Source organism: Trichoderma evansii, assembly GCF_050947405.1.
Source record: "Trichoderma evansii strain SZMC 28006 chromosome Unknown GGI43scaffold_10, whole genome shotgun sequence".
Classification (NCBI taxonomy): Eukaryota; Fungi; Ascomycota; class Sordariomycetes; order Hypocreales; family Hypocreaceae; genus Trichoderma; species Trichoderma evansii.
Window position 1 is genome coordinate 246,104 of NW_028145196.1, and position 20,792 is coordinate 266,895.

Sequence of the window (20,792 nt, forward strand, 5' to 3'; positions counted from 1 at the left end):
CCAGCGTCTTCCTGCAGGTTAACCTCCATGCCTCGCGCCATGAAGCCAATCAAAGCGACGAACGTCTATAGCTGCGATTTCGTGCTAAAAAAAGAATTGGCCGATACGGCTTCGTGGTTGGCTATTGCATCTCACCGGCAGGATTCGTCGATGAAGACAATTCAATGCATTCGTACTCCGTACTTCGTAAATGCTTGACGATACAGCCAATGACAGGCAGAGCAGACCCTACACGGATGACAATAAAATCCCACATTTCGATTATAGCAGCAGCAGTAGCAGCAGCACTAATATTAGAAAGCTTCAGCTGTAATGATCTCTATTCACGGACATAGGTATAGCCTATTAGGGTAGCAACTCAAGCTTCCCTTAGTTATCATGAGGTTTTGCAGCACGGCTTTCAGCGTTCTGAGTAAATCCTGTGGCTAGTGAGACTGGCTGAGGACCCCGAATCCGCCAGCCTAAAAAGGGGTGGCCGCTATTCTTAGCGTAGAAAGCGGATTAATGGAGCCCCAGAAGACCATTTCGGGACACGAGGTTTTAGAATCTCCTTCGCAATCCATGATAATCTCGCTATAAATTAGATCTATACCTGTTCCTGAGAATGGTGGTAGTAACCCCTGGAGATGCCCTGGGCTCTGCTCGGGGGGTTGAGCGGGCCCGTGAAGCACGTCTCCGGGCCTAGAAGAGGCTTGGATAGCCTAGTATTGAGCCTGAATGTATCATCGTTTCGAGAGCTTCCATCGTATGATTGGAAATGCTCTGGTAATCCGTCATAGCATAGTGCGGAGGGAAACATTACTAAAAACGGAAGTAATGGTGATAATAATAGCAGTAACAACCTGCTATATTGACGTTATTCTGAGTCTGATGGCTTTGGTCCGGCACTACTGTATTGATTAGGACACTCACTCTGACTGGCAACCCAAGCCGGGGACCATCCCCGTATCTCTTGTTATTGCAAGGCGACACTGTACTTGGCTTGTTGAAAGCTGCAAGACAACAGACGCCATAGAAATAGAGAGCACTTCACAATACCGCTTCATAGGCGGGTCACTGTCTAAACCACGTGCCCCTTTTTATCGACAGTTTTATCCGCTGGGAGCTTTATGAGTGGGCAAGGCCAGCCGAAAAAAAATCCGTCGAAAGGCTGAGAAGTGTACCAGTATCCGCCAATCTTCGGTGTCTAGATGTAGACTGACAGCATGGAGCAGCGGATCTACGGCTGCAATAATTGGCGGCGCTGCCCCTCCATGCTGGGTTGAAGATGTTTCCCCTGGGGATTCCACTTTGGAATATGGAAAAAGCTAGTCAAAGACGGCAATAGGTACATTTGCCGTTGGCTGCCTCCGACTTGAACCCTTTTTTCCGAGTCGACGTGCTTTTTGCTTAACGGGGGCAGCGGATGAAGAACCGAGCTTTGCATCCTGGCCGCGATATAGAGGGGCTTATCCAGGGTCCAGGGCTTTTCGGCTTTGGTGTGAAGAATTTTAAGTGTAATGCCGAGCTAAGAAGCTATTCTAGTTGCTGGAGGAAGAGTGTGACCTCGTATCTTTAGATGATGGGACGATTGACTAGAGACAAAGGCTCTCGCTCATTTCCTGTAGATCAGGAACGCGCTTGACCAGAGCGGGGCCAGTGATGAGAGTGGCTGAGATGTTATGCAGTTGTAAAGCCAGCCAGCCAGCCAACCACATTGGCGCTTGCACGGACAAGTAGCCTATTCAGGACGGCAGGCTGAGGTTTAGATAACTGACTCGATATAGCCTCTTGGCTTGGGGGTCAGGTCAGTGCTTGCTTGGCTACGAGATGCGCTCCGCCAGCACGGATATACTACTAATAGCACCCGGTAGTAATATGCCGCGCCTGTGCGCTCTATTGCTACCGCCGTCCGTTGACGACATTGACCACGGTTCGGGATCGCCAGTTGACAGGAGATGTCAGTTGTACAGTGTACATGCGCTCCGTGCGGTCGCCCCATAGATTTGCTCGGCCGATAAGTGTAACTGTACATGTGTCAATGGCACGCTGCCGATATCCGCGGTAGGATCTGCATGGACGAAGCACAAGTAAGACGGCCGCCAAGTTTCTTCCTGGCTTCTCGAAGACCAGGGCCTGGAGTTCAGCTGGCTTCAAGCAACGCGCCAACCAAGTCTGGATATATTTCTATGTTAGCATGCAAGGTTATACGGCAGTTGTTTGCTAGTTACTACTGTTTATGGACTTGCCTCCTGGCACCGACATGTCGGAGACCCAATCACTGACAACCTTGCGGCCCTGGCTAGCCGTTTTGATTAGAGAGATAGGCGAGGCCGCTGGATAATCGCCGTGACTGCGTCTAGCGGCAGATGTTGTTGTCGTGACAGCAATCCTAATCCCTCCAAGCAGACACGGTACCTGGCAGTTGGATAATCCCCATATAGCACGGGCAGTACGAGGGCAATTTGTTGGTAACGTTAACCTCAACCGGGATACCAAGCAAGCAAAACGCCCCCTTGCTGTGCACTGACCGTTGTAGGCGCTTTGAGACGCGCGATGGAGGAGCTGAGAGGGCTTCGCCTCGACGCCTCAAAAACCCAAAGATGAACCGGTCGTTTGGATTTACGCCGAGAGTGGCGCGCTGGCGCGTGGAGTGCGGCACGGAACACCACCTGACAGCATACATCGAAGGTACTATTATTCGTGCATCACATTATGCCAGCATTCCTGCATTAAATGGAGTATCGGCTTTCAGGGCCTCCTGGTCAACGGAGCTCTGACCGGTATTACCTAACATGGACTCAATATGGTCGACAGGGAAGAGGATTGAAACCGCATGTATGTACGAAGTACTTTGGCGGCATTTCTGCATACAGCGGCAGCCGAGGGCTCCGTGGCGGCCAAGGCGCTAGACGCAGTCACTTGTAAAAAGTACTAGTGCTAGCACTTTGTGCTGGTGAACCGACTTGCCGACTTTTTCAGACAGCCGCTCCAGTATTTGGTGGGTACGCTGCGGGTTAATTGCACTGGACCTTCCTGCCATTCTGCTGTGGGCTAGGCTTGGCAGGTGTCGCTTGGCTTGCAGCCACTACTGTACTTACCGTAGTGATAGTACCATATGTAGTTGACCAGTGTCTTTGCCTAAACTTCACGCTGTAATAAGCAGTGCAGCAGACAGATAGGAATCAGGAAGGAACCAGGCAGGCTTTGCAGCGACTATAGACGGCTGCTTTCCTGAAATGGTGGCATGAGTCTAAATGATATTTGCTGAGTTGCGCTTACCCATGGTACGAAGTAGGTAAGTTCCTGAGGTAGAGAAGGAGGCAGGGTTCGGCGTGATGCCAAGTCAGACGGCAAGTGCAACCAATACCTGGCTGGTCCATCCTGCACAATAGACTGACAGGTGCCCGTAGATGTATAGAGGCAGTACTGACAGTATGCTAGCCACATATAGGCTTGCATATACATTAGCATTAGGGTTCTTGCAAGAGCTAATCGGTGCAATGCTAGAGGCTGCATGTGCATGCGTGGTGCAGGTGCGCTTTCCGGGAGTAGCAGCCTGTGACGACAAGGACCCACTCGCCAGCGGTGGACAGTGGTTCTGGCCTCTGGTGGGCGCATCTCATCTTAGGAAGCCACCGAGTTAAGCTCTTGGCTCCCGAAAACTTTTCGGCTAGGCAGCTTGTCAACCAGCGCTAGCACTAAGACAATACATAGTTAGTTGACTATGATGAACTCTGCTCGCTCACTGCTGCCAAATAGGCTTTCCATTTCATCTCCAGCTCTCTGTTTAGCATTTGGGCTGCCGCATATCGGGATGATGGGGGGCGAATTATCATGAAACTCAAATACTCCTATCCTCTTCGGAGTGCACGCTCGACATAGCTAGTGTGAGCCAAAGGGCAAGTTGGGGCTTGATAATAATAGCATAGTTGTGTGTCCCTTTCTTCTCATCTCATTTCATAGATACGAAGGGAAGTCATAGATACGAAGGGAAGAGAGAAAAAAAAGGCTCCAATGGCAGCGTCTTTACAAGGCTCTGGGGGCCTCGCTCCCACAACGCAGAAAATAATTCCGCAGGCCAGATGTGCTGGCACCACGGCCGGCCGGCCAAGCATCTGATGCTCGCCTGATGGCGTCGAATCGCGCAGTCTGTTTCACCCTGAGCTAAAAGGCCGGCCCCAACTAACGCTGTGCCATGGCGTCTGGCCCAAAAAGCCTAAGCCCGCGAGGTCAGGGTGAGAAAAAGCAACGACGTCTGCGGTCGCTGGGCGGGTGCTGGTTCCATCCCCCACATTGCCCGCACCCTTGTGGCCAAACCAGGCCGACGGCTCGCCCCAGTTGTTATTTTTAATTCTGGTGCTGTGGGCATCGTGCCATGTGCGTCATGCCTCTTGGGCGGCTTGCTGTGTCCAGGAGCCAAGCCTCATCAGGCCGTCACACCCCTAGCCCGAACTGTCCAGTGCCTTTTGCTGGCTCGTACGAAGCATCATCGTCCATCACCCATCACCCGTCTCGCCCCCCCTCTCCGCTGCGGTGCCGGCCGGAGGCCCTGCTCTGCTTTGCCCTGCCCTGCCGCCCCCGTCTCCTCATGGCCATTATTCATTATTGCAGGCAAATGCTGTGTTCTTGGCACTGAGAACATGCCGACTGGTCCCTTGCCTGTGATTATGCCCGCTTACACTCCATGCTGTGTGTCTCAGATGTCTACATGCGGGCAGGTAGTTGCAGGTGTGTTGTGTGCTCTGGCAAGCGTCATAATAAGTACTTACTGTGCTCCTATCAACTACCTTATTTACTGGCAACCTTATTGGAGCTGGGCACTGGCACCACCTCATCAAATGCTGCGTGTACAGTACCGCACTGCGCTGCACCATGTGCCCTGACAACAGCACAGTAAACAGCAGACAAAGTGCAAAAGCCCCCCACTAATCGCTACGACTCACCACCTGAAAACCCCGAGTCGCACAGCGCGTGGCACCCCCTTCCACCCCCGTCAGTCGCGGGACATGGCTGCTGAGGGGCCTTTTGTCAAAGGACAAGTACCTGCTGTACCCGTAGCCTCCTGCCGGGCTAAGCCTAATGGGCCTCTACCACGTCGGCGGACGAGCAAAGCTCTCGCTAGCACCAACGCTCAGACTGGAAGGATCTAAGCAGCTAGCAGCAGCGCTACAGGTTCGGCGAGGTCAGGCCGGGGCCAGGGTAGGCTGCGTCGGTACCTGTACCTGTACCTGTACTCGTGCCTGTACCTGTGCTGGTACAGTGCCAGCCGGCATGGCTGAGTGGCCGCCTGTAGGGGCTCGATTGCCCTCTGTAGCATAGCGCAGTATAGCGTAGCGCCCAGCCTAGCCCAGCAGGCACCGCACCGCAGCACAGCACAGCACAGCACAGCACGCTTGGGGAGAGCTCGCTGAGCGTCCGGTGGGATGCCGCCGCCATTATTTAACATTCCCCAGTCCCCCAACACCTCCCCTCTCTTTTCCCTCTCCCTGGTCTTAACACTCCAAATCTTCTCGATTCCAACGTTCGCTCTCCCACATTCGCTTTCCACCTTTCCTCTCGCTCCTAGGAAGTCCTCGTTGACTCCTGTCATTCGCTTTTACCGGTGCTCTCGCTTTTTTGATCCTCCCCACAACCGCACTTCCGCCGCAACTTTTTTATCCGCCGACTCCGCCGCCACTATCTTATTCGAAGTCTCCGGATCATCAAACCACAAAGAAGAGATCTTATCTGAATCGATAAATCAAAATCTTTCTTGCACGGAATACATTTATTCAGCTACACCAAATCACGTCTGAGCTTTTCGAACTGCGCAACATTCGAAATATCAAGACTAGCTGTTAGTCGCGGGTTTCTTAAGTCCTCTAGGACCGAATTCGAAGTCGCCGTAAATGTCTATCTAAAAGAGCTTCTTTCTTCGCACCACCACAATCGCTATCCACAATCGCTACCAAATAAACAACTAAAAAAACTATAAAAAATATCTCTTTACGACCAAAACAATTTTACGTTTAATTTTTAAGAGTTTGGGAGAGAAAAACTTTTTATACGCCATATTCAATCGCTACTGTTATTATTCAAGAGAACGTTGGAGCAAGGATCCAGCAAAATTAATCGACACCAGCTACTGCTCAACACAGCTATAGCTTGATAAACCAAGTATTTGGGACGACAGCCAAGTAAACCAGCATCACAACTCGCTCGCTTTTCAAGCACAGCCGTTTAAGCTGTGTTTTCTCTTACCTGTCACAAACCTCAACACTTTTCCATTATCAACAATGGCTGGCCCTGGCGGTGGTCCTCCTCGTCGCAGGTTTGTATCCCTCTTCTCTGCTCGCTTTCTGCGCATCAGCTGACATAGTTCTGAACAGTCACACCAAGTCTCGCAAGGGCTGTGATACATGCAAGCGTCGCCACATCCGTTGTGATGAAAGCTTTCCTCAATGGTGAGTTTGGTCTATTCTGATTTTAGCTGGATGCCTCTTTTTGCTAACGCCATGCTCCCAGCCGCAACTGCACCAAGCACAAGATCCGCTGCCCGTACAACGACGTGCAGGTCCCTGATGCTGGTCGCTCAACCACGCCAGACAAGCCCGATCTCATGTGGACTCCCGAAATCGAAGCCTGCATTGACGAATGGCGAAGGACCGGCATGTTCCCCTTCCCTTCGCTCGGCATCTATCCAGCTCCCATGCCTCACATGTTTTCCGTTGAGGATCTCCGCTTGATTCACCACGTTACCTCGTTGTACGTCCAGCTGCAGGCTTTTGGCGCCAACAACTTCACTTTGTGGACGCGTCACATCCCGACGTAAGTTTTCATAGGAACCATCCTTCCCCTGGTAGCACACTGTTCAACCAGACACTGACTTGGTGTTTCCAGTCTGCTAAAGATCGGAGCCACTACTCCCTATGTGATGCATGCGCTGTTGGCATTTTCCGCCATGCACCTGGCCTTCTTGACCGACTGCCCTCTAGTCGGCAGCATGGCTTTTGAGCATAAGGGCAAAGCCTTGAGCGGTCTACATGCGGCTATTGGCTCATTCTCTCGCGATACGTCTGACGCTATCCTTGCGGCATCTCTGGTGCTGTCGTGGCAGGCCACGGATTGGTAAGTATCGCTCTCCTGCGATCTCTGCGTGAGCAGTGTATAGCTAACTGGATTTTCCTCTACAGGCGCAGCTGGACCCAGCTTATGCAGGGTACTTCGACGGTACGTTTTCCTTTCTTTTACTAGCGCATTTACATGACACTGTACTGACTTTCCCCGTTAGGTGATTGATGCCATGGAGCCATGGAAGCACGAGTCTGAGTTCACAGACTTTATTGCTGAGAGCAGCACGTTCCCAACTGCCCCTGCTTCTCCGGACCCTGAGCACAAGCCCACCCAGCCGCGGAAGGACGACATTGAGGCCTATCAGCGAACCCTCGAGCAAGTCATCAAGGTGGAAGCTCATCTGAAGCATTACAAGGAAGACACCACTCAGATGCAGCACTTGATCAGCTTTCTCAAGGGCTCTCGTAAGATCAGCCCCACTCTGTCCATTGCCCAGCAGTTTGAGCGCCTCCAGCCCCTGAGGACTTGGCTTTTCTGGGTTCCAGTCGGATACCTCCAGTCTCACCAAGCCTCTGCTAACTCCCTGGTTGCTATCGCTCACCTGTACACCGTGGCTTTATTGATGGAGCGTCTCTTTCCCGAGATTGGTGCGGCTTACTTTGGCAGCCTGTCCATGACCCCCATTGAGGAGATTGCGCGGCGTCTCATGTCCATCAACGTCGCGAGCACTATCAAGGGTACCTACCAGACCCCACTCACGCTCATGGAGTTTCCCATTGATACCGTCAGTGAGTTCCGGTCTCGCATGGGTTGGATGAGTCCGCAAAGGACCCCTTCGTTCCCCACGTTCCATCCACCCAACTTCCATCATCTGGAGGAGGTGCCCCCAATGGTCCCTGCAACGGAGTCCTACATGCCATATGGAAACCCGGCTTTCAGTTACAGCGCCGAGGAGATGCCAATGCTCAACAGCCCTGCCGCGCCTGCTCCCCATGGGTCGCTCAGTCCGCTGGTCATCTCGTCTCCCTACCCTCACCAGCAGTATCTGAATGTCCCCTCTCCATCCTTTGGTGGCTCCTACAGCCCGGCATCATCAACCTTTGAGGCCTCCATTGCATACAGTGATTCGGAAGAGTATGGTGCGTATGATATGCGAAGCTTTCCTCCTGGCCAATCGCCCGTTTTCGAGGATGCGCACTACAGCAGTAGCTACGGCGTCGGGTTCGTTACTCCCCAGCAGCCCGTGTGGATCTAAGGCACACACATCCGGCTCTCCAACCCCGGCTCGAGGAAGCACAATCGGAATTGACCGTTTGCCACCCAGGAACTCCAGTACATCAGCGTATCCGCCTCTAGATGGTTCGTCGACAATGGCGCCATCCCATCCGCCACTTCCATCGCCATCACCATACCAGTTCCAGGACCCGCTCGGCATGCTTCCTCTTCCCGAGTCTCCAGTCCAGCTGTCTAGCAAGCCGTATCACCGACACCGCCAAACCGCTTCGGCGTCTTCCGCGCCACACCCTCCATCGCCGCTATCACGCGCGCCTTTAATCCCGAGTTCTTTGGAGCCCCAAGGCAAAGGCAAGCAGCGAGCGGTTTGATGGAGTAGCACTTGGGCATCATCAGGTTTCTGCACTGCTCCGCGACGAGCCTCACCAACCTCATCCTCCTCCTCCTATGGACAACCAACCCGACGCAGCTGGCATCTGCTTCCTTCTCCTCCTCTTCTCTTGATTTTTAACACAGACGCAAATGTACAACATTCCTTAAGACGCTCGCTACCATACAACAACACAACTACGATGAATGGGCCTTGTTTTTCCTTTTTTTGCTCCTGTCAGCCACAGCCTGCTTGAGCCCAACGCCCGACGACACTCCTTTTACAATCTCGAGTTGATCTCGACAGAACAATCCTTTAACGACACGAATAATTACCAACTAACTATTAATGTATTATCTAATACACGACACTCCTTTTTGAAATGATACCTCAGCTTAATCGACAATCCTTTAGACGAAGATACCCAGGATCCTCCGGATCACACACACTCCTTTATGAAATTATTACGTTATGACGAACATCAGGTCGACATAGAGTCACTCCTTTATTGGGATATACAAAAATGGTAATAGGGCGAATTGAATATCACACTGCATAGCGACTGTTATTTTTGTGCTGTTACGCACATTTTATCGGATAGAATATGGCGTTTTCGCGGCGTTCAAATGAACACACGGCGGGAGAGAAGTTTTTGATTGAATTTTGATTGTATTAGGACTTTTGTTTTATTTCTGGAAAAAGCAGCTTGGATGTTAGGTGGATGAGCAGTGGCATAAAGTGCCAGTGATGAATCAGGAGCGTGTATGAGACAGATGTGCGTGGATGAATGTTAATAGTTGTTGCAAAGATTTTGGGAAATGCTGCTGCGAAAATGATTGTGGACAATTCACGTACTGCCTCTAGTGGCAACCTGAATTTGGATTAATACTATCTTGTTCGAATATGTCTATCTGTGTATGCCCTGAGTCCCAACTTTGATCCATCAAGAGAGCATGCCGTATAAGTTCTGCATCCCTGTGTCTTCAATACCTGATTGGCTGAGTGTTCTATGCAAGGTATGATCTCTTGGCAAAGTCTCAATTTGTGGATAACTACTGATGCCATTTTTTAGCCTCTTACTCGTTCTGTTTTCTCTCTATCCGTTCCTGTCTCATGTCTGTTCCGGAACTAATGATCTATTCTATCTGTAAACCCGAATTCTATGTCAGCGAAAGTAAGGTGTCAGCACAAATCCGACGTCGAAAGGCCCTGGTTGCTCAGGTCCCCAGGGTCCCAAAGGTACGAAATGCCTACTTCGGACAACTACTATCGGGGAATCTTTGAACCACTAGTATCAACGGATAATCTTTGAACTATACTACCAGTATTATCGGATAATCATTGAAGAAGAGAGTGGGCTGGGCTGGGCTGGGCTGGGCTGGAGTGGCTTGTTGGTCGGTTGATTCCCCTTGACTCTGCATTATCTTGCCTTTTGTTTAGCCCAGCCCAGCCCCTGTTACCCCAACTAAACTCATCTTGCTGGCTCTAATAGTTCCTTTTGGCAGATTTGTCCCCCATCATACTAAGCGCCCTGTTCTAGATTCTCTTTCGCCTGCAGTAGGTCACGGCGGCAAAATAAGGCCCCCTCCCTTTCTTGCAGCATGGTACCACACACATCACACATATCCTTGGCGAAGACGAAACGGTGAGGTGGAGGGTGTGGCAACGGCGTGCCCCGTAACGGCCAAATCCCTTCAATTACCTTTTTAACCATCTTTCCTACATTCTTACGGGCCCTGATCGGATGGACTGGGGGCATGTTGTATATGATACGGAGGCCCAGACTGGAAAACGGGATGGGGGTCAAGAGGGAATATCTGCAAGGGAAAAAAACGGGGAGACAGGAAAGATGAAGAACAAAAGATACCAGCTTGACTGGGGATTAGTTAGGCGATGGCGGATATCTGCGCCGTTCTAGGTCTAGCCAGTCCACGGGGTGTGGGCTTTTCGACTTGGGGGACGCTTGTGAATACGAGAAATGGGTGGCAGGGGGGGTTGGTTGGTTGTTATTGGGGGGAGGTATCTATTTATGTATATGCTCGTAACCGTATGTACACATACGAAGAGGAACAAGAAAATAATTGAGCATAAAAGCGTGCATGGGAGGGGTGGAATCTTTTTTATGTTTTAGGTCTGTTTTGGGAAAGGGAGTGGGCGGATGTTTATTTTGGCGATGATGGAGCTGCAAGTTTATTTTGGTGTTTATGCATTTTTTGGAGGGGAGACACCATACTTGGAGATATCCTGCAATAATACGAAGACTATATGTTCCTAAACTTTTTTTATTCTTGCAAATAGACGTAAATTCTTTGATCAATTTCGACGGGGCGGGTTTTTCCTATTATGAGACGCGAGCTGTTTTGGGGGCGAGGAAGGGCCAGCTAAATACGAGGTTTTGCGGTCTTTTTTTAGGTAGACTTGGCAGGACTACTAGAATAGCTTCGTAAAAGAGAGAGAAAAGAAATGAGAGTTTCTATTCTTTGTTAACTTGTCGTATAGAGAAATTATTTTCAAATGTTTTCGGTGATAACGTTTTACAGGGTCTTCTTTTTGGCTTATTTTCTAGGAGTTTAGTTTGGTTTGCTTAGAAGATGATTTTGAAAGAAAGCAGAGCATAAACACGTCGGAGTTTACGATACGAGTTGCTCAAAGCTCAAAAGGAGATTAGATCGAGAGAGTAAAGGATTGGTGGCTTCTAGAATCACGAATATTCCTTCCTTTATCTCCCCTGTTCGCTATTATTAGAAGGTTGACTTCTGATATTGCTTCTTTGCAACTCTATTGGAAACCTCAACGCTGTACCCTTGAGAGATCTATATTAAGGAGTCTTTACAGGAATCATATCTCTTCTTTCTCCTTGGGATATTCTGCAAAGCAACGTTGTATCTCCTAAACTCAGTTTGATCTCCGAAGCATGGCGTTGCTTCATCCAAGCTGGAAATTCTTCGCCTCCTGATCTGCATTGAAAGACTTGCCATCATGTAGTACCGGACCAATAGGACCTCGAAAGACAACTCATAATTACTCACTTGGCCTGCAGCTCCGTTAGTTTAGATCCACTGAAAGACGCAAACAACTTCCCCCCTGGCTACAACATCGGACACGCCCTCTAGAAGTTCCGCCGTCAAAAGCTACTATCCATCTTTGCCTCTAAAGGAATCGAAACATACGTCCCAAACCTTGTTAGTTTACTATCCGTCTTCAGGCACGCAAATTTCATACACACACGAGTCATCTTGCGCTCCCTCGTCGGTTCCCTCGTATTCCAGCCGCTCCGGTGAACGCCGCTTTGCTAAAAGGAGGCGGAGTTGCCATACCACAGGCGCTCCAAGCAGGTCCATTGGTAAAAAAACTTCCTGCTAACCAGAGGGACAATTATCGCCCGAGCCGTGCCTTAGCGCTTAGGTTTGGGTATACCAATCATCTTGCTTTTTGGTAAAATGGGCCTTCGGAAACTTTCAAAGGTGACAGGTAACATGGTAACTAGATGTGCTATTTTGAGAGACGGGGCTGCTTTGCAGGTCATTAGTTGATTTATTTTAGGAAATATGATTTGCTTTCATAGCAAGTGCCGTAATGAAGGTTTAAGCAAGTCTTCAGGTAGTAATCGTGGCTGATATACCGATCCTAGGAGTTTGGGGGATCCTGGGTTGGTTGGGTCGGGATATCCCGGCTTAGGAAGATCATCGATCAAAGCAAGTATTGATACATTATCCATAGCCAACATACTTTTTATGGGAACAAAGCTAGGTACAATGGTGGGAAGTTTTATGATTGATGTGACGTTTGGAAACAGTGCAACAGTGCACCAAGGCCACGTAGTGAGCAACATATACGTATCCGTACTGGCATACTGGATATATGCTGACATACTGTGTATATACTGATATACTGCATAGATAACGACATGCTCTATACATACTAGCTTACTACACACCGTATGTAGACTGACGTCTGCTATGGCTTGGATAGAACATAATTCAAATACATCACAATAACAACACTCTTTATAGCATAATTCTAACTTTATTCGAGCTGTCTCTAAACAGCGATGTGTAGTCCAGCTAAATGATGTACCATCCACTTATGCACCACTACTATCTGAACATTCAAGGGGGATCTAGAAAGAAAGAAAATATAAAAGGCTCATCCACCATCGCCTCTCCCACCACCTCCCCCATCCCTATGACCTCTTTTCCGTTTAAATACAGATGCTCTTCGTATATACAGATATCTAATTCCTCGCTTTGTGGCGAAATAGGGGATATAATGTGGCCACGGTGATATAGCAGCAACAAAAACTAATACAAATGGCGTGGTATTTATGCTCATAGCAAATTGGATACCAAAAAAAAAAAAAAAAAAAAAAAAATATGAATGATATAAAAGCAAATATACTTGCCCAGCTGATAAAGTAAAGGCGGAAAAAAAAAAAAAAAACACGGCCATGTTGGCCTTGAAATATCTCTGATCCAGATATCATTTCGATCATGTGGTAATGACCTCTTGGTGAACCAGTCGCATCACCCAACCGGCTTCAGCCACGCTGGCAAACTGGAAACACCACTTCTTAATGTTTCCTCCCGTGGCTCCATTTGCTGGAACACCACCAATGACGCCATCGCCGCTCTTGACTTCCTCCCAGACACCGCAGACGATACCTCGACTGCCCATAGGTGTGAAGCATCCACTTCCAAGAACAGCATCCAGTAGGAGAATCACCTTCTCAGAGCTCTTCTTTGGTATAGTCGTAACTGTGACTCTCTTTTCGAGACCATGGTCCGCTCGGAGGGCTTGACGCCAACCAGGAGGCGGTCGGCGGATTTGCAGGGTGCAGTTACCATAGTCTTCCCACTTGGCAGACGAGACGAGAAGATGTAGCCGGATACGAATATTCTCAGCGTCAATATTCACAGGTCCCTCGCCGCTATGGTCGACGCTCACAGATGGCGATCGAGGCGTTCCGTATCCTGATGAAGAGCCAGATCCGTAGAGGCTATTGTTGCCGCCTCCGCCTCGGCCGCCGCGCTTGTCAACTGATGATCGCGCAAGGTTGAATGAGAGATTTCCAACAAGAGTGAGCTTCTTGAGGAAGCTGGTTGCAGATAGAGCAGTGGACGGCGTAGTACTGGCTCCATCTTGATTCTGTGAAGGCGCTCTGACCGAGCTGCGGTAGCTGTTCTTCCTACCGAACCAGGTACGGCGGCGGCTGCTCGTGTCTCCATCTTGAGGAGGAGCTGGTCGCTCTCCAAAGCCTCTGAATCTGGCCTCGCTCTCGAGCTGAATATACTTTTGGTTATTGAGACGAGCATGGTGCACGGCCGTATAGAGGAGGTAGCAATCAGGGCCGTTCAAGCAGCGGAAACGGAAGTTGCCTCCTTGGTAGACTGGTGCCAGCTTGCTATGGGCCTGCATTGAAGACCTGATTTCAAGATCGACCGCAGTGCTCTGTCGAATCAATACCAGGGGAGTGAGATCCAGTGCGATGATGGGCTTGTCATCCATCTGGGTATAATTGCTATCTCTGAAAGCGAATGCCTCGATGAGACCATCGGAAACAGTAATCGAACAGTGATCAGGGTGAATGTCCTTCCAAGCACCCTTGTCAGACCATCTAGAGATGGTGGCTAGGCATCGCCCCGACTTTGCAATACTACCATCCTCTGACGAGGGCTTTCGTCCATGAAGACCGGCTTGAGAAGCGGAGTTGGACGGCGTCAGGCTGACTTCAGATCCGTGAGTATATGAGGGCGCATATGATGGGGTCCATGAAGGAGCATAAGAGCCTCTTCTCCGCTCATCTTCTCTTATGCTATAGCCAAGCTCAGTCTGAGGGACATCAATGCTCTCCATTTCTTCGTCAGAGGACTCAGATTCGGACTCTGTCTCAGACAGGTCATCTTCTCCTTCTGTTTCCGTTTCCTCTCCTTCTTCCACTATCGAGGATACAGCAGAAGAAGATAACCCAGATGCAGAAGACACCTCGGAAGGTAGGTACTCATGCTTGAGAGGAGAGGAGCGTATTCTTTTAATCCCGCCGCTGACGTGGTGGTCAACAGGCGGTTGAAGCAGTGACTGAGACTTTGCTGTCTGCTGGGGCGTGGGGCTAAGAGTTCGATGAATAGGCGGTCGCGGCGGTGGCGTGTCGTTATGATATATGACGGGAATTGTTTTAGAACTAGAAGAACCGGACCTCCCAACATCTTGTGCGGATGTCTTTTGTTTTTCTCTGCCAGGAGACCCAGGCGCAGCTCGGGTAGGAGTCGGTGGAGCTGATAGCTCGCTGCCAGAATCATCTTGGTCGGTGATTTCGGATCGAGATGTCCCGCTTAGCATGCTCTGGACTCCAACTGGAACATCAGGCAATCTACCTGGCCCAAGCTCGGATTCATCCAGGATACTGGGTTCAGGTTCTCTGGGTGGAACGGGGGATGAAGGTAGGATATCCAGCCAGTCTAGGATCTGCTCTTCTTCATCTGCCCATAGATTGAGCAGCTCATGCCATGGCTTCCCATTGTGGTTGCCACGAACCATAAGTACCAGATCCAGCTTTCCATCTCCTGAGCGAGCAGAGACAAGAGACATAGAAATGGGTGGGAAAAGAAGATATGAACGTCGGCCATCTCCCACTTCTCGGATGAGGAGGTCTCCTTGATCTCCAGCCAGGCTTTGATTGTCCCGGTGCACCAGCTCTACCTGACATTCCAACCTTTGGCCGTTGGAGTGGGCAATATCAAGCGAAAAAATATCCTTGGCGCTGACTTGACGGGTTACTTCAATAACAATGGACTTGGTTGGGCCAAGCGTTCGGAGGTCTCGAGCTCTTGTAGTATCCGTGTTGATGGCTTCCTCATCAATAATCCTAGCAACCTCCTCTCTGTGGCGCCGGCGTGCCTTTTCTTGCAAAGCCTCAAAATCTTTGACTAGCTGGCTAGTATCGGGAGAGGTATACATTTGGTCAACGCAAACGATTAACCTAGCCATTTGTTTTATGCGGAGGAGCGGCTTCTTCAAGAGGTAGGCGACAGCCACCCGCTCTCCTTGATCATTGACTAGATCGCCATTTGCGTTTCTTGGCAGGGCATCAAGAAGGGAGTCGTCCCCTTCTGCTACGCCTCGTCGCGGCGCGAGATTAATTACCAAGTCTTGGAAGCCCAGCCTCCAGACACTCAAATAGTTGTTATACAGTGGGACAACACCATGAGCCCAGTTAGCCATCCGGCGAATATCTGTAAGAGGAGCTTTGGAATGTGCGGTTTTGAGCTTCTCGAGGGCAATTCCCATATCGACGACTGCCTTGGATGTAGTGTCAACCTTGACCTTGGGGGAAGAGTTTCCAGAAGTATCGGTTACCACGTGTGAGAGAAGCACGGGCACCACGCCATCGACCAAAGTTTTGAGCTCGCGCTGATACAGGTTCTCATCATCGGCGAACTCTTTCAGCAAATCATCAGCAGTTACATCATTAGACAAGCCGCGAGCCTTTCGTAAGCTCGGTCTTGACCTGCTATTCATGATTCCTTGGGGAACATCTTTATCATCAGGCAAAGAGAGCACAGAAACCAGGTCAGAGTGCTTTGTTAGCCTTCTTTTAAGCCCTGAGCCTTGCCGCTGTGGGATTCCTGGGTCTGTCGACTTTGAGACTGTCCTTGATCGAGTGAGAGTAGATTCTGTCACATCTGATTCCGTTTCCGAATGGCTAACACTGGAACCAGCAGAAAGGATTGTCGAAAGTTCATACTGGCCCTTTGTAGGGGGTCGGAGGCGCGGCCCGGCCATATATGGAGCTCCTCTTGAGCTATGAACAGATGAGCTGACAACAGATGAATCCCGATCAGTGCTTGTGCGCGTGTCTGTTGTAACCCAGCTACTCAAATCAGAGTTGGATTGCATGTACTGGGAATCCGCGTCAAGCTCTTCTTCACTCTCAGAAGATTCGGATTCGATTCGGCGCTCTTCGTGGCTCTGATAGCTCTTTACCGGCTTCGCAATCTCTGCAGATTCTCCTTGAAAAGCTTCCTTTAGGGCGCCAAGGAATGGCCGCCTCTTGCTTCCTGATTTTGACTGAGACTGTGAATCTCTCGTAGCTCGGCTCCTCCTCAGTCCATCTGAGGATGATGACTTCTTTTTGGAAAGCTCTTTCACCTTTGATGGCCCTGATTTTGGCGTTGAGTTTGTAGGGCCAGGGGTACTCTGAACAGTCTCCTCTGTCTGTGTTGTTTCTACGCTGGAAGTAACATTGGAAGTGAGATCAGAGGTGACGTTGGAGACTACACGTGAATCAGACGCCATTGAGCTCTTCGTCTCTGCTGAAGGTTTCCTTTTAGGGTTAGTCTTTTTAGGTGTGGTTTCTTTGGACGAGGCTTCCCTAGATTTAGTCTCTCGAGGTGTTGCCTCTCTAGGTGTTGACCTTTTAGGTGCTGCCTTTTTGGGCGTGGTCTCCCCGATAGTGACATCGTCATCGTCGTCAGTTAATGTAGACGTAGGTGACTCTGGCCTTTTGTCTTTATCATAAGGCTCAACAGTGTTGTTGAGCCATTTTTCAATGCTAGGAGGGTTGTTGGGTACAGCCTGCCGCGGAGGTTCATTGAGATCTTGAATAATCTTTCTACCCTCCTCCACCACCTTCTTTAGTACGTTCGGCATGACTTTCAGGCTCGCGGCTCTATCCATCTTTGAGCGCTTGGGCTGTTGCTTTGGTCTGCTCTTAGGAGCGCCCCGTTGAGTCAAATCCAACTCACTAAAGGCGGAAAGTCCAACAGGGATATCCCCCGAAATGTCAGCCAAAGATTTATTTGATAAGGATGTGCCCAAGTCTGATTCCAGAATTTCTCTGGCGCGGGAACCGACGTCTACCGATTTGGCTCTAACATTGGGACCCTTCGTCCCAATCCTTTTCACGCCGGATTGAGGTCTCTGCTGGGTCCTCTGAGCCGGGGTATCGCGATCCGACATTGATAACTGGGTTGCTTCCTCGACTGCCTTGATCAAGTCATCAATTGTATGTTTTTTAGGTGCAGCACCCGCAGTTTTGCTCCTCTGGCGTGGTGCCCCGGGTTCCGACCTGGTGTCGGCCATTGGCTTTACTCTGATACCGTCATCCTGGGTTGCAGATGGCGGAGGTTTCGTAGGTTTAACTCGAATACCATCATCCTGGGTTGCAGCTGACGAAGGTTTCATAGGCTTGACTCTAATACCATCATCCTGGGTTGCAGCTGACGAAGGTTTCATAGGCTTGACTCTAATACCATCATCTTCTGGCTCCTTATTTCGCACCGGAGTAACTCGAATTCCATCGTCATCGGTTTGCTTTTTTCGTACTGGGCGCACACGAATCCCGTCGTTATCATCTGCGCTAGGTTTAAGAGGTTTTTTCGCAGTAAGTTCGGTTTCTGTTTCTTCATCATCGCTATATTCTTCCTCATCTTCGGAGGAAGTCGATAATTCCGAAGAAAATGAGCCTCTATAGCTTCGAGGAGGCGGTGTCACAACTTTTTCGGCCCATGCTTTGACTTTACTCTGAAAAGACGGATTGGGTACTGCTCGAAATGCAAAGCCATTTGGAACTCGAGGCGTCGGATTGCTCGGCTTCCTAGGACGCGGCGAGACCTTGCGAACCGAAGGCTTTCTAACAACTGAAGGCTTCCTAACCTTTGGCCTGACCCAGTTGTCGTCGCTGACGATCCTCTTCTTAGGAGGGGGAAGAGGCGTTTTCTCTGGCTCGTTATCAGTCTTGTTGTTGTTATGGACGACTACTTTTTTAGGTGGTCTCTTCTTCTGCCTCATCTTGATTCGAACTCGATCCTCCTCTGTGACGCTTTCCACCTCTTCTCCAGCAAACGCAAGTTCCGTCGGCTCCGTTGCCAAATCTTCTGGATCGGCATCCGCCATGGCGGATGCGTTGGCCTTTTGCCATGCTTTGACCCTGTCATTGACACCGCTTGGCTGCTGTAATTTCCGCACCATGTTCTGTTTCATATCATGTCGAATGTCTGATCTGACTGTGCCAGTGCTTTGTCGTCGCTTGCGGTCTGCTTCTAGTCTTGCCGGGGAGGGCCGCCCCAGAAGAAAGTCGTGAAGTAAGGTAGGGGGCTCTGGCTTTTTCGTAGTGTTTGCCCGTGGACGATTTCCCGCACCCGCCGCCGGTTTGGAGGCTTCTCCAGGAGTGGCTTTGTCGTCTGCCACTTTGCCATCTTCGGTGGTATTAGGGATATCGTTTGGGTTCGTAGGGTTGGATGGCGCGGAGCTCTCGCTACTGGAATCGGTTGGCGAGGTCATAGTCTATTAATCTGCTCGACATCTACACCATTAATCCCAATGCCACCGCAAACGATAGAAAGCAAAAACAAGGCTAGCTAATGCAGCGATTCCAAGCCACGAGAGCGCAGCATACAACGTGTGAACCCGGATCTAATGGCGTTGGACGTGAAGACGGAAGCAGAGCTGCCCAAGCTGCCCAAGAGGCATCAGCTTATTCGCAATGGCACTCGTCCTGGGGAAATGGGCTGGTGCGCAAGAATCACAAGCCGCAAACTGTCACTGCGCTACTCACTTCATTTGAGCAACATTCTATTCGCATCGATGGTTGGAGATTCTTTGTTCGACGTAGTATCGCGTTGGTCGTTGCGCATGACAGCTGAGCTCGACAGCTCAAAGCTTCCAGGCCAGCTGTATCAGCCTCGTAGGTGCTTCTGAGGAAAGAGGAACGAAAAGGAGAAAAAAGAAACGTCGTGAGAAAAGTCGAGAGAAAAGTCGCCAGGTTCAAGCTGAGTTGGAGGGTATCGACAGGGCGGAATAGGGAGCGCGGGGAGCAAAATGAGCGACAGCGGGAAGACGGATGTTGTGACGTTGACGTCTGTGCCACACAACGTGTGCGAGTATGTACAGGTGCGAGTCCGAGTCAATCGATTGACTGCCCGCTACTATGATTTATGATTACAGGCTCTGCTTGGCCGCTTGTGCTTACGCTGCTGGTAATGCTGTGGCACCTCCATAGTCTAAGCTTCGAAATTGCTGCTCCAAATTGCCTGCTGGGTGCCGCAGTAACCAGCGGGGTCGCCTCTAAAAACAGCAGTAAACAACAATTTGGAACAGCTCGAGCGTCACTGAAGCCACTGATGGCGCTGGGAGGGCCGGGCCGTGGCCAATTAGAGGCGGCCCTGCTTTTTCGCAGGACACCACTACGGACTTTGTGGTTAGTGCTGCTAGCACTAAATGGGCTGGTGGCTATTTTTGTAGCTGATAGAGGATCCATGGACGCGATAGCTCTGATTACCTACTCTGCCTTGATTTGGATTGTTTTGTTGTGTTTGTTGTTGTTTTTCTTTAATTGAAATTGAAGCTGGCCGAATGAGGTGACAAGGGCGATCACAAGGATATTAGCGCTACATGAGGATCATTGAGTTTACCGCTAGATTGCAAGATTGCAGCAGATTTTCTGCTGTATTGCTTAGTTGCGATGATCGACGCCATCAGATTGACTCTAATAGACATAAAACAACCAAGGGGTGGCAGTAGATTTCCGCAGAATAAATGGCGCCTTTATGTACTCCGAGGTAAATAAAGAAGCATGATGATGTAGCTTCTTGGGTAAGTAGTATCCTTGAACAAGGCTGAGCTTTAATATGGCCTTGGAAGGATTGAAAATGCTGTGAAAAGGTACTTGGGGTGCGTTTTCTTTCTCCACTTTGCTGCTTTTCGCCTTCAGCCGTCATTCACAGCATTTTCAACCCTCCACAAGGCAACAACGAATTAGGAATACAACTTTTTAATTAGGTCTTGACTTCACAGTATAATCTTACTCTCTCTAAGATAATGTTCAATTTCAGTTCTATTAAAGAACACTGTATTGCCTTGGGGAGAGTTAAAAATGCTGTGAAAGTATAGAAAAAAGGCATCAGGTGGAGAACTTCGGAGGATTAAAGGTGCTGTGAAAATTTTAAAGTGTCTCTCACACAAGAGAAGTGCCTCACAAGAATAATATGCTTGTAGGTACTTAATTTGTTTAATTATTTTTAAAAGAAAAAAAAAAAGGGGGGGGGGGGGGGGGGGGGGAAAACCACGAAAGTTTTTGTTAAAATTTATTTCAAAATTTATTTGGTTGGGCGTGGTAAAAAAAAACACACAAAAAACCGCCAGAAAGTTTGGGTAGAGC

General features: G+C 49.7%; 4 protein-coding genes across 4 annotated transcripts; 1 reads left to right on the forward strand and 3 right to left on the reverse strand.

Annotated features, from left to right (window-relative positions):
• Positions 1–392: 392 nt before the first annotated feature.
• Positions 393–1,132, reverse strand: GGI43DRAFT_44238 (uncharacterized protein). The gene is made up of 2 exons (XM_083209840.1): positions 913–1,132; positions 393–845 (listed from the first exon to the last, which is right to left on the reverse strand). Exons 1-2 carry the CDS (start codon positions 1,044–1,046, stop codon positions 587–589), a joined length of 393 nt encoding a protein of 130 aa, XP_083060420.1. The 5' UTR covers positions 1,047–1,132; the 3' UTR covers positions 393–586.
• A 2,614-nt stretch (positions 1,133–3,746) lies between these two features.
• GGI43DRAFT_405119 (uncharacterized protein) lies at positions 3,747–4,477 on the reverse strand (the record flags this gene model as incomplete). The annotated part of the gene is made up of 1 exon (XM_083205991.1): positions 3,747–4,477. A coding segment is annotated over exon 1 (163 nt), but the record flags the coding sequence as incomplete, so codon positions are not given.
• Positions 4,478–5,915: 1,438 nt separating this feature from the next.
• Positions 5,916–8,396, forward strand: GGI43DRAFT_44265 (Zn(II)2Cys6 transcription factor). Its single transcript, XM_083209842.1, has 6 exons — positions 5,916–6,292; positions 6,351–6,425; positions 6,487–6,789; positions 6,862–7,089; positions 7,155–7,191; positions 7,253–8,396. Exons 1-6 carry the CDS (start codon positions 6,258–6,260, stop codon positions 8,288–8,290), a joined length of 1,716 nt encoding a protein of 571 aa, XP_083060422.1. The 5' UTR covers positions 5,916–6,257; the 3' UTR covers positions 8,291–8,396.
• Positions 8,397–13,062: 4,666 nt separating this feature from the next.
• GGI43DRAFT_405125 (uncharacterized protein) lies at positions 13,063–19,658 on the reverse strand. Its single transcript, XM_083205992.1, has one exon. It carries the CDS (start codon positions 18,914–18,916, stop codon positions 13,127–13,129), a length of 5,790 nt encoding a protein of 1,929 aa, XP_083060423.1. The 5' UTR covers positions 18,917–19,658; the 3' UTR covers positions 13,063–13,126.
• Positions 19,659–20,792: the final 1,134 nt, after the last annotated feature.

Bases quoted from the DNA above. Each gene is read 5' to 3' on its own strand.
- GGI43DRAFT_44265 (XM_083209842.1), top strand. From the start codon at position 6,258: ATGGCTGGCCCTGGCGGTGGTCCTCCTCGTCGCAG. The intron at 7,090-7,154 runs GTAAGTATCGCT...TTTCCTCTACAG, and splicing joins TCGTGGCAGGCCACGGATTG to GCGCAGCTGGACCCAGCTTA. The intron at 7,192-7,252 runs GTACGTTTTCCT...TTTCCCCGTTAG, and splicing joins TTATGCAGGGTACTTCGACG to GTGATTGATGCCATGGAGCC.
- GGI43DRAFT_405125 (XM_083205992.1), bottom strand. From the start codon at position 18,916: ATGACCTCGCCAACCGATTCCAGTAGCGAGAGCTCCGCGCCATCCAAC.
- GGI43DRAFT_44238 (XM_083209840.1), bottom strand. From the start codon at position 1,046: ATGAAGCGGTATTGTGAAGTGCTCTCTATTTCTATGGCGTCTGTTGTC. The intron at 846-912 runs GTGAGTGTCCTA...ACGTCAATATAG, and splicing joins GGCTTGGGTTGCCAGTCAGA to CAGGTTGTTACTGCTATTAT.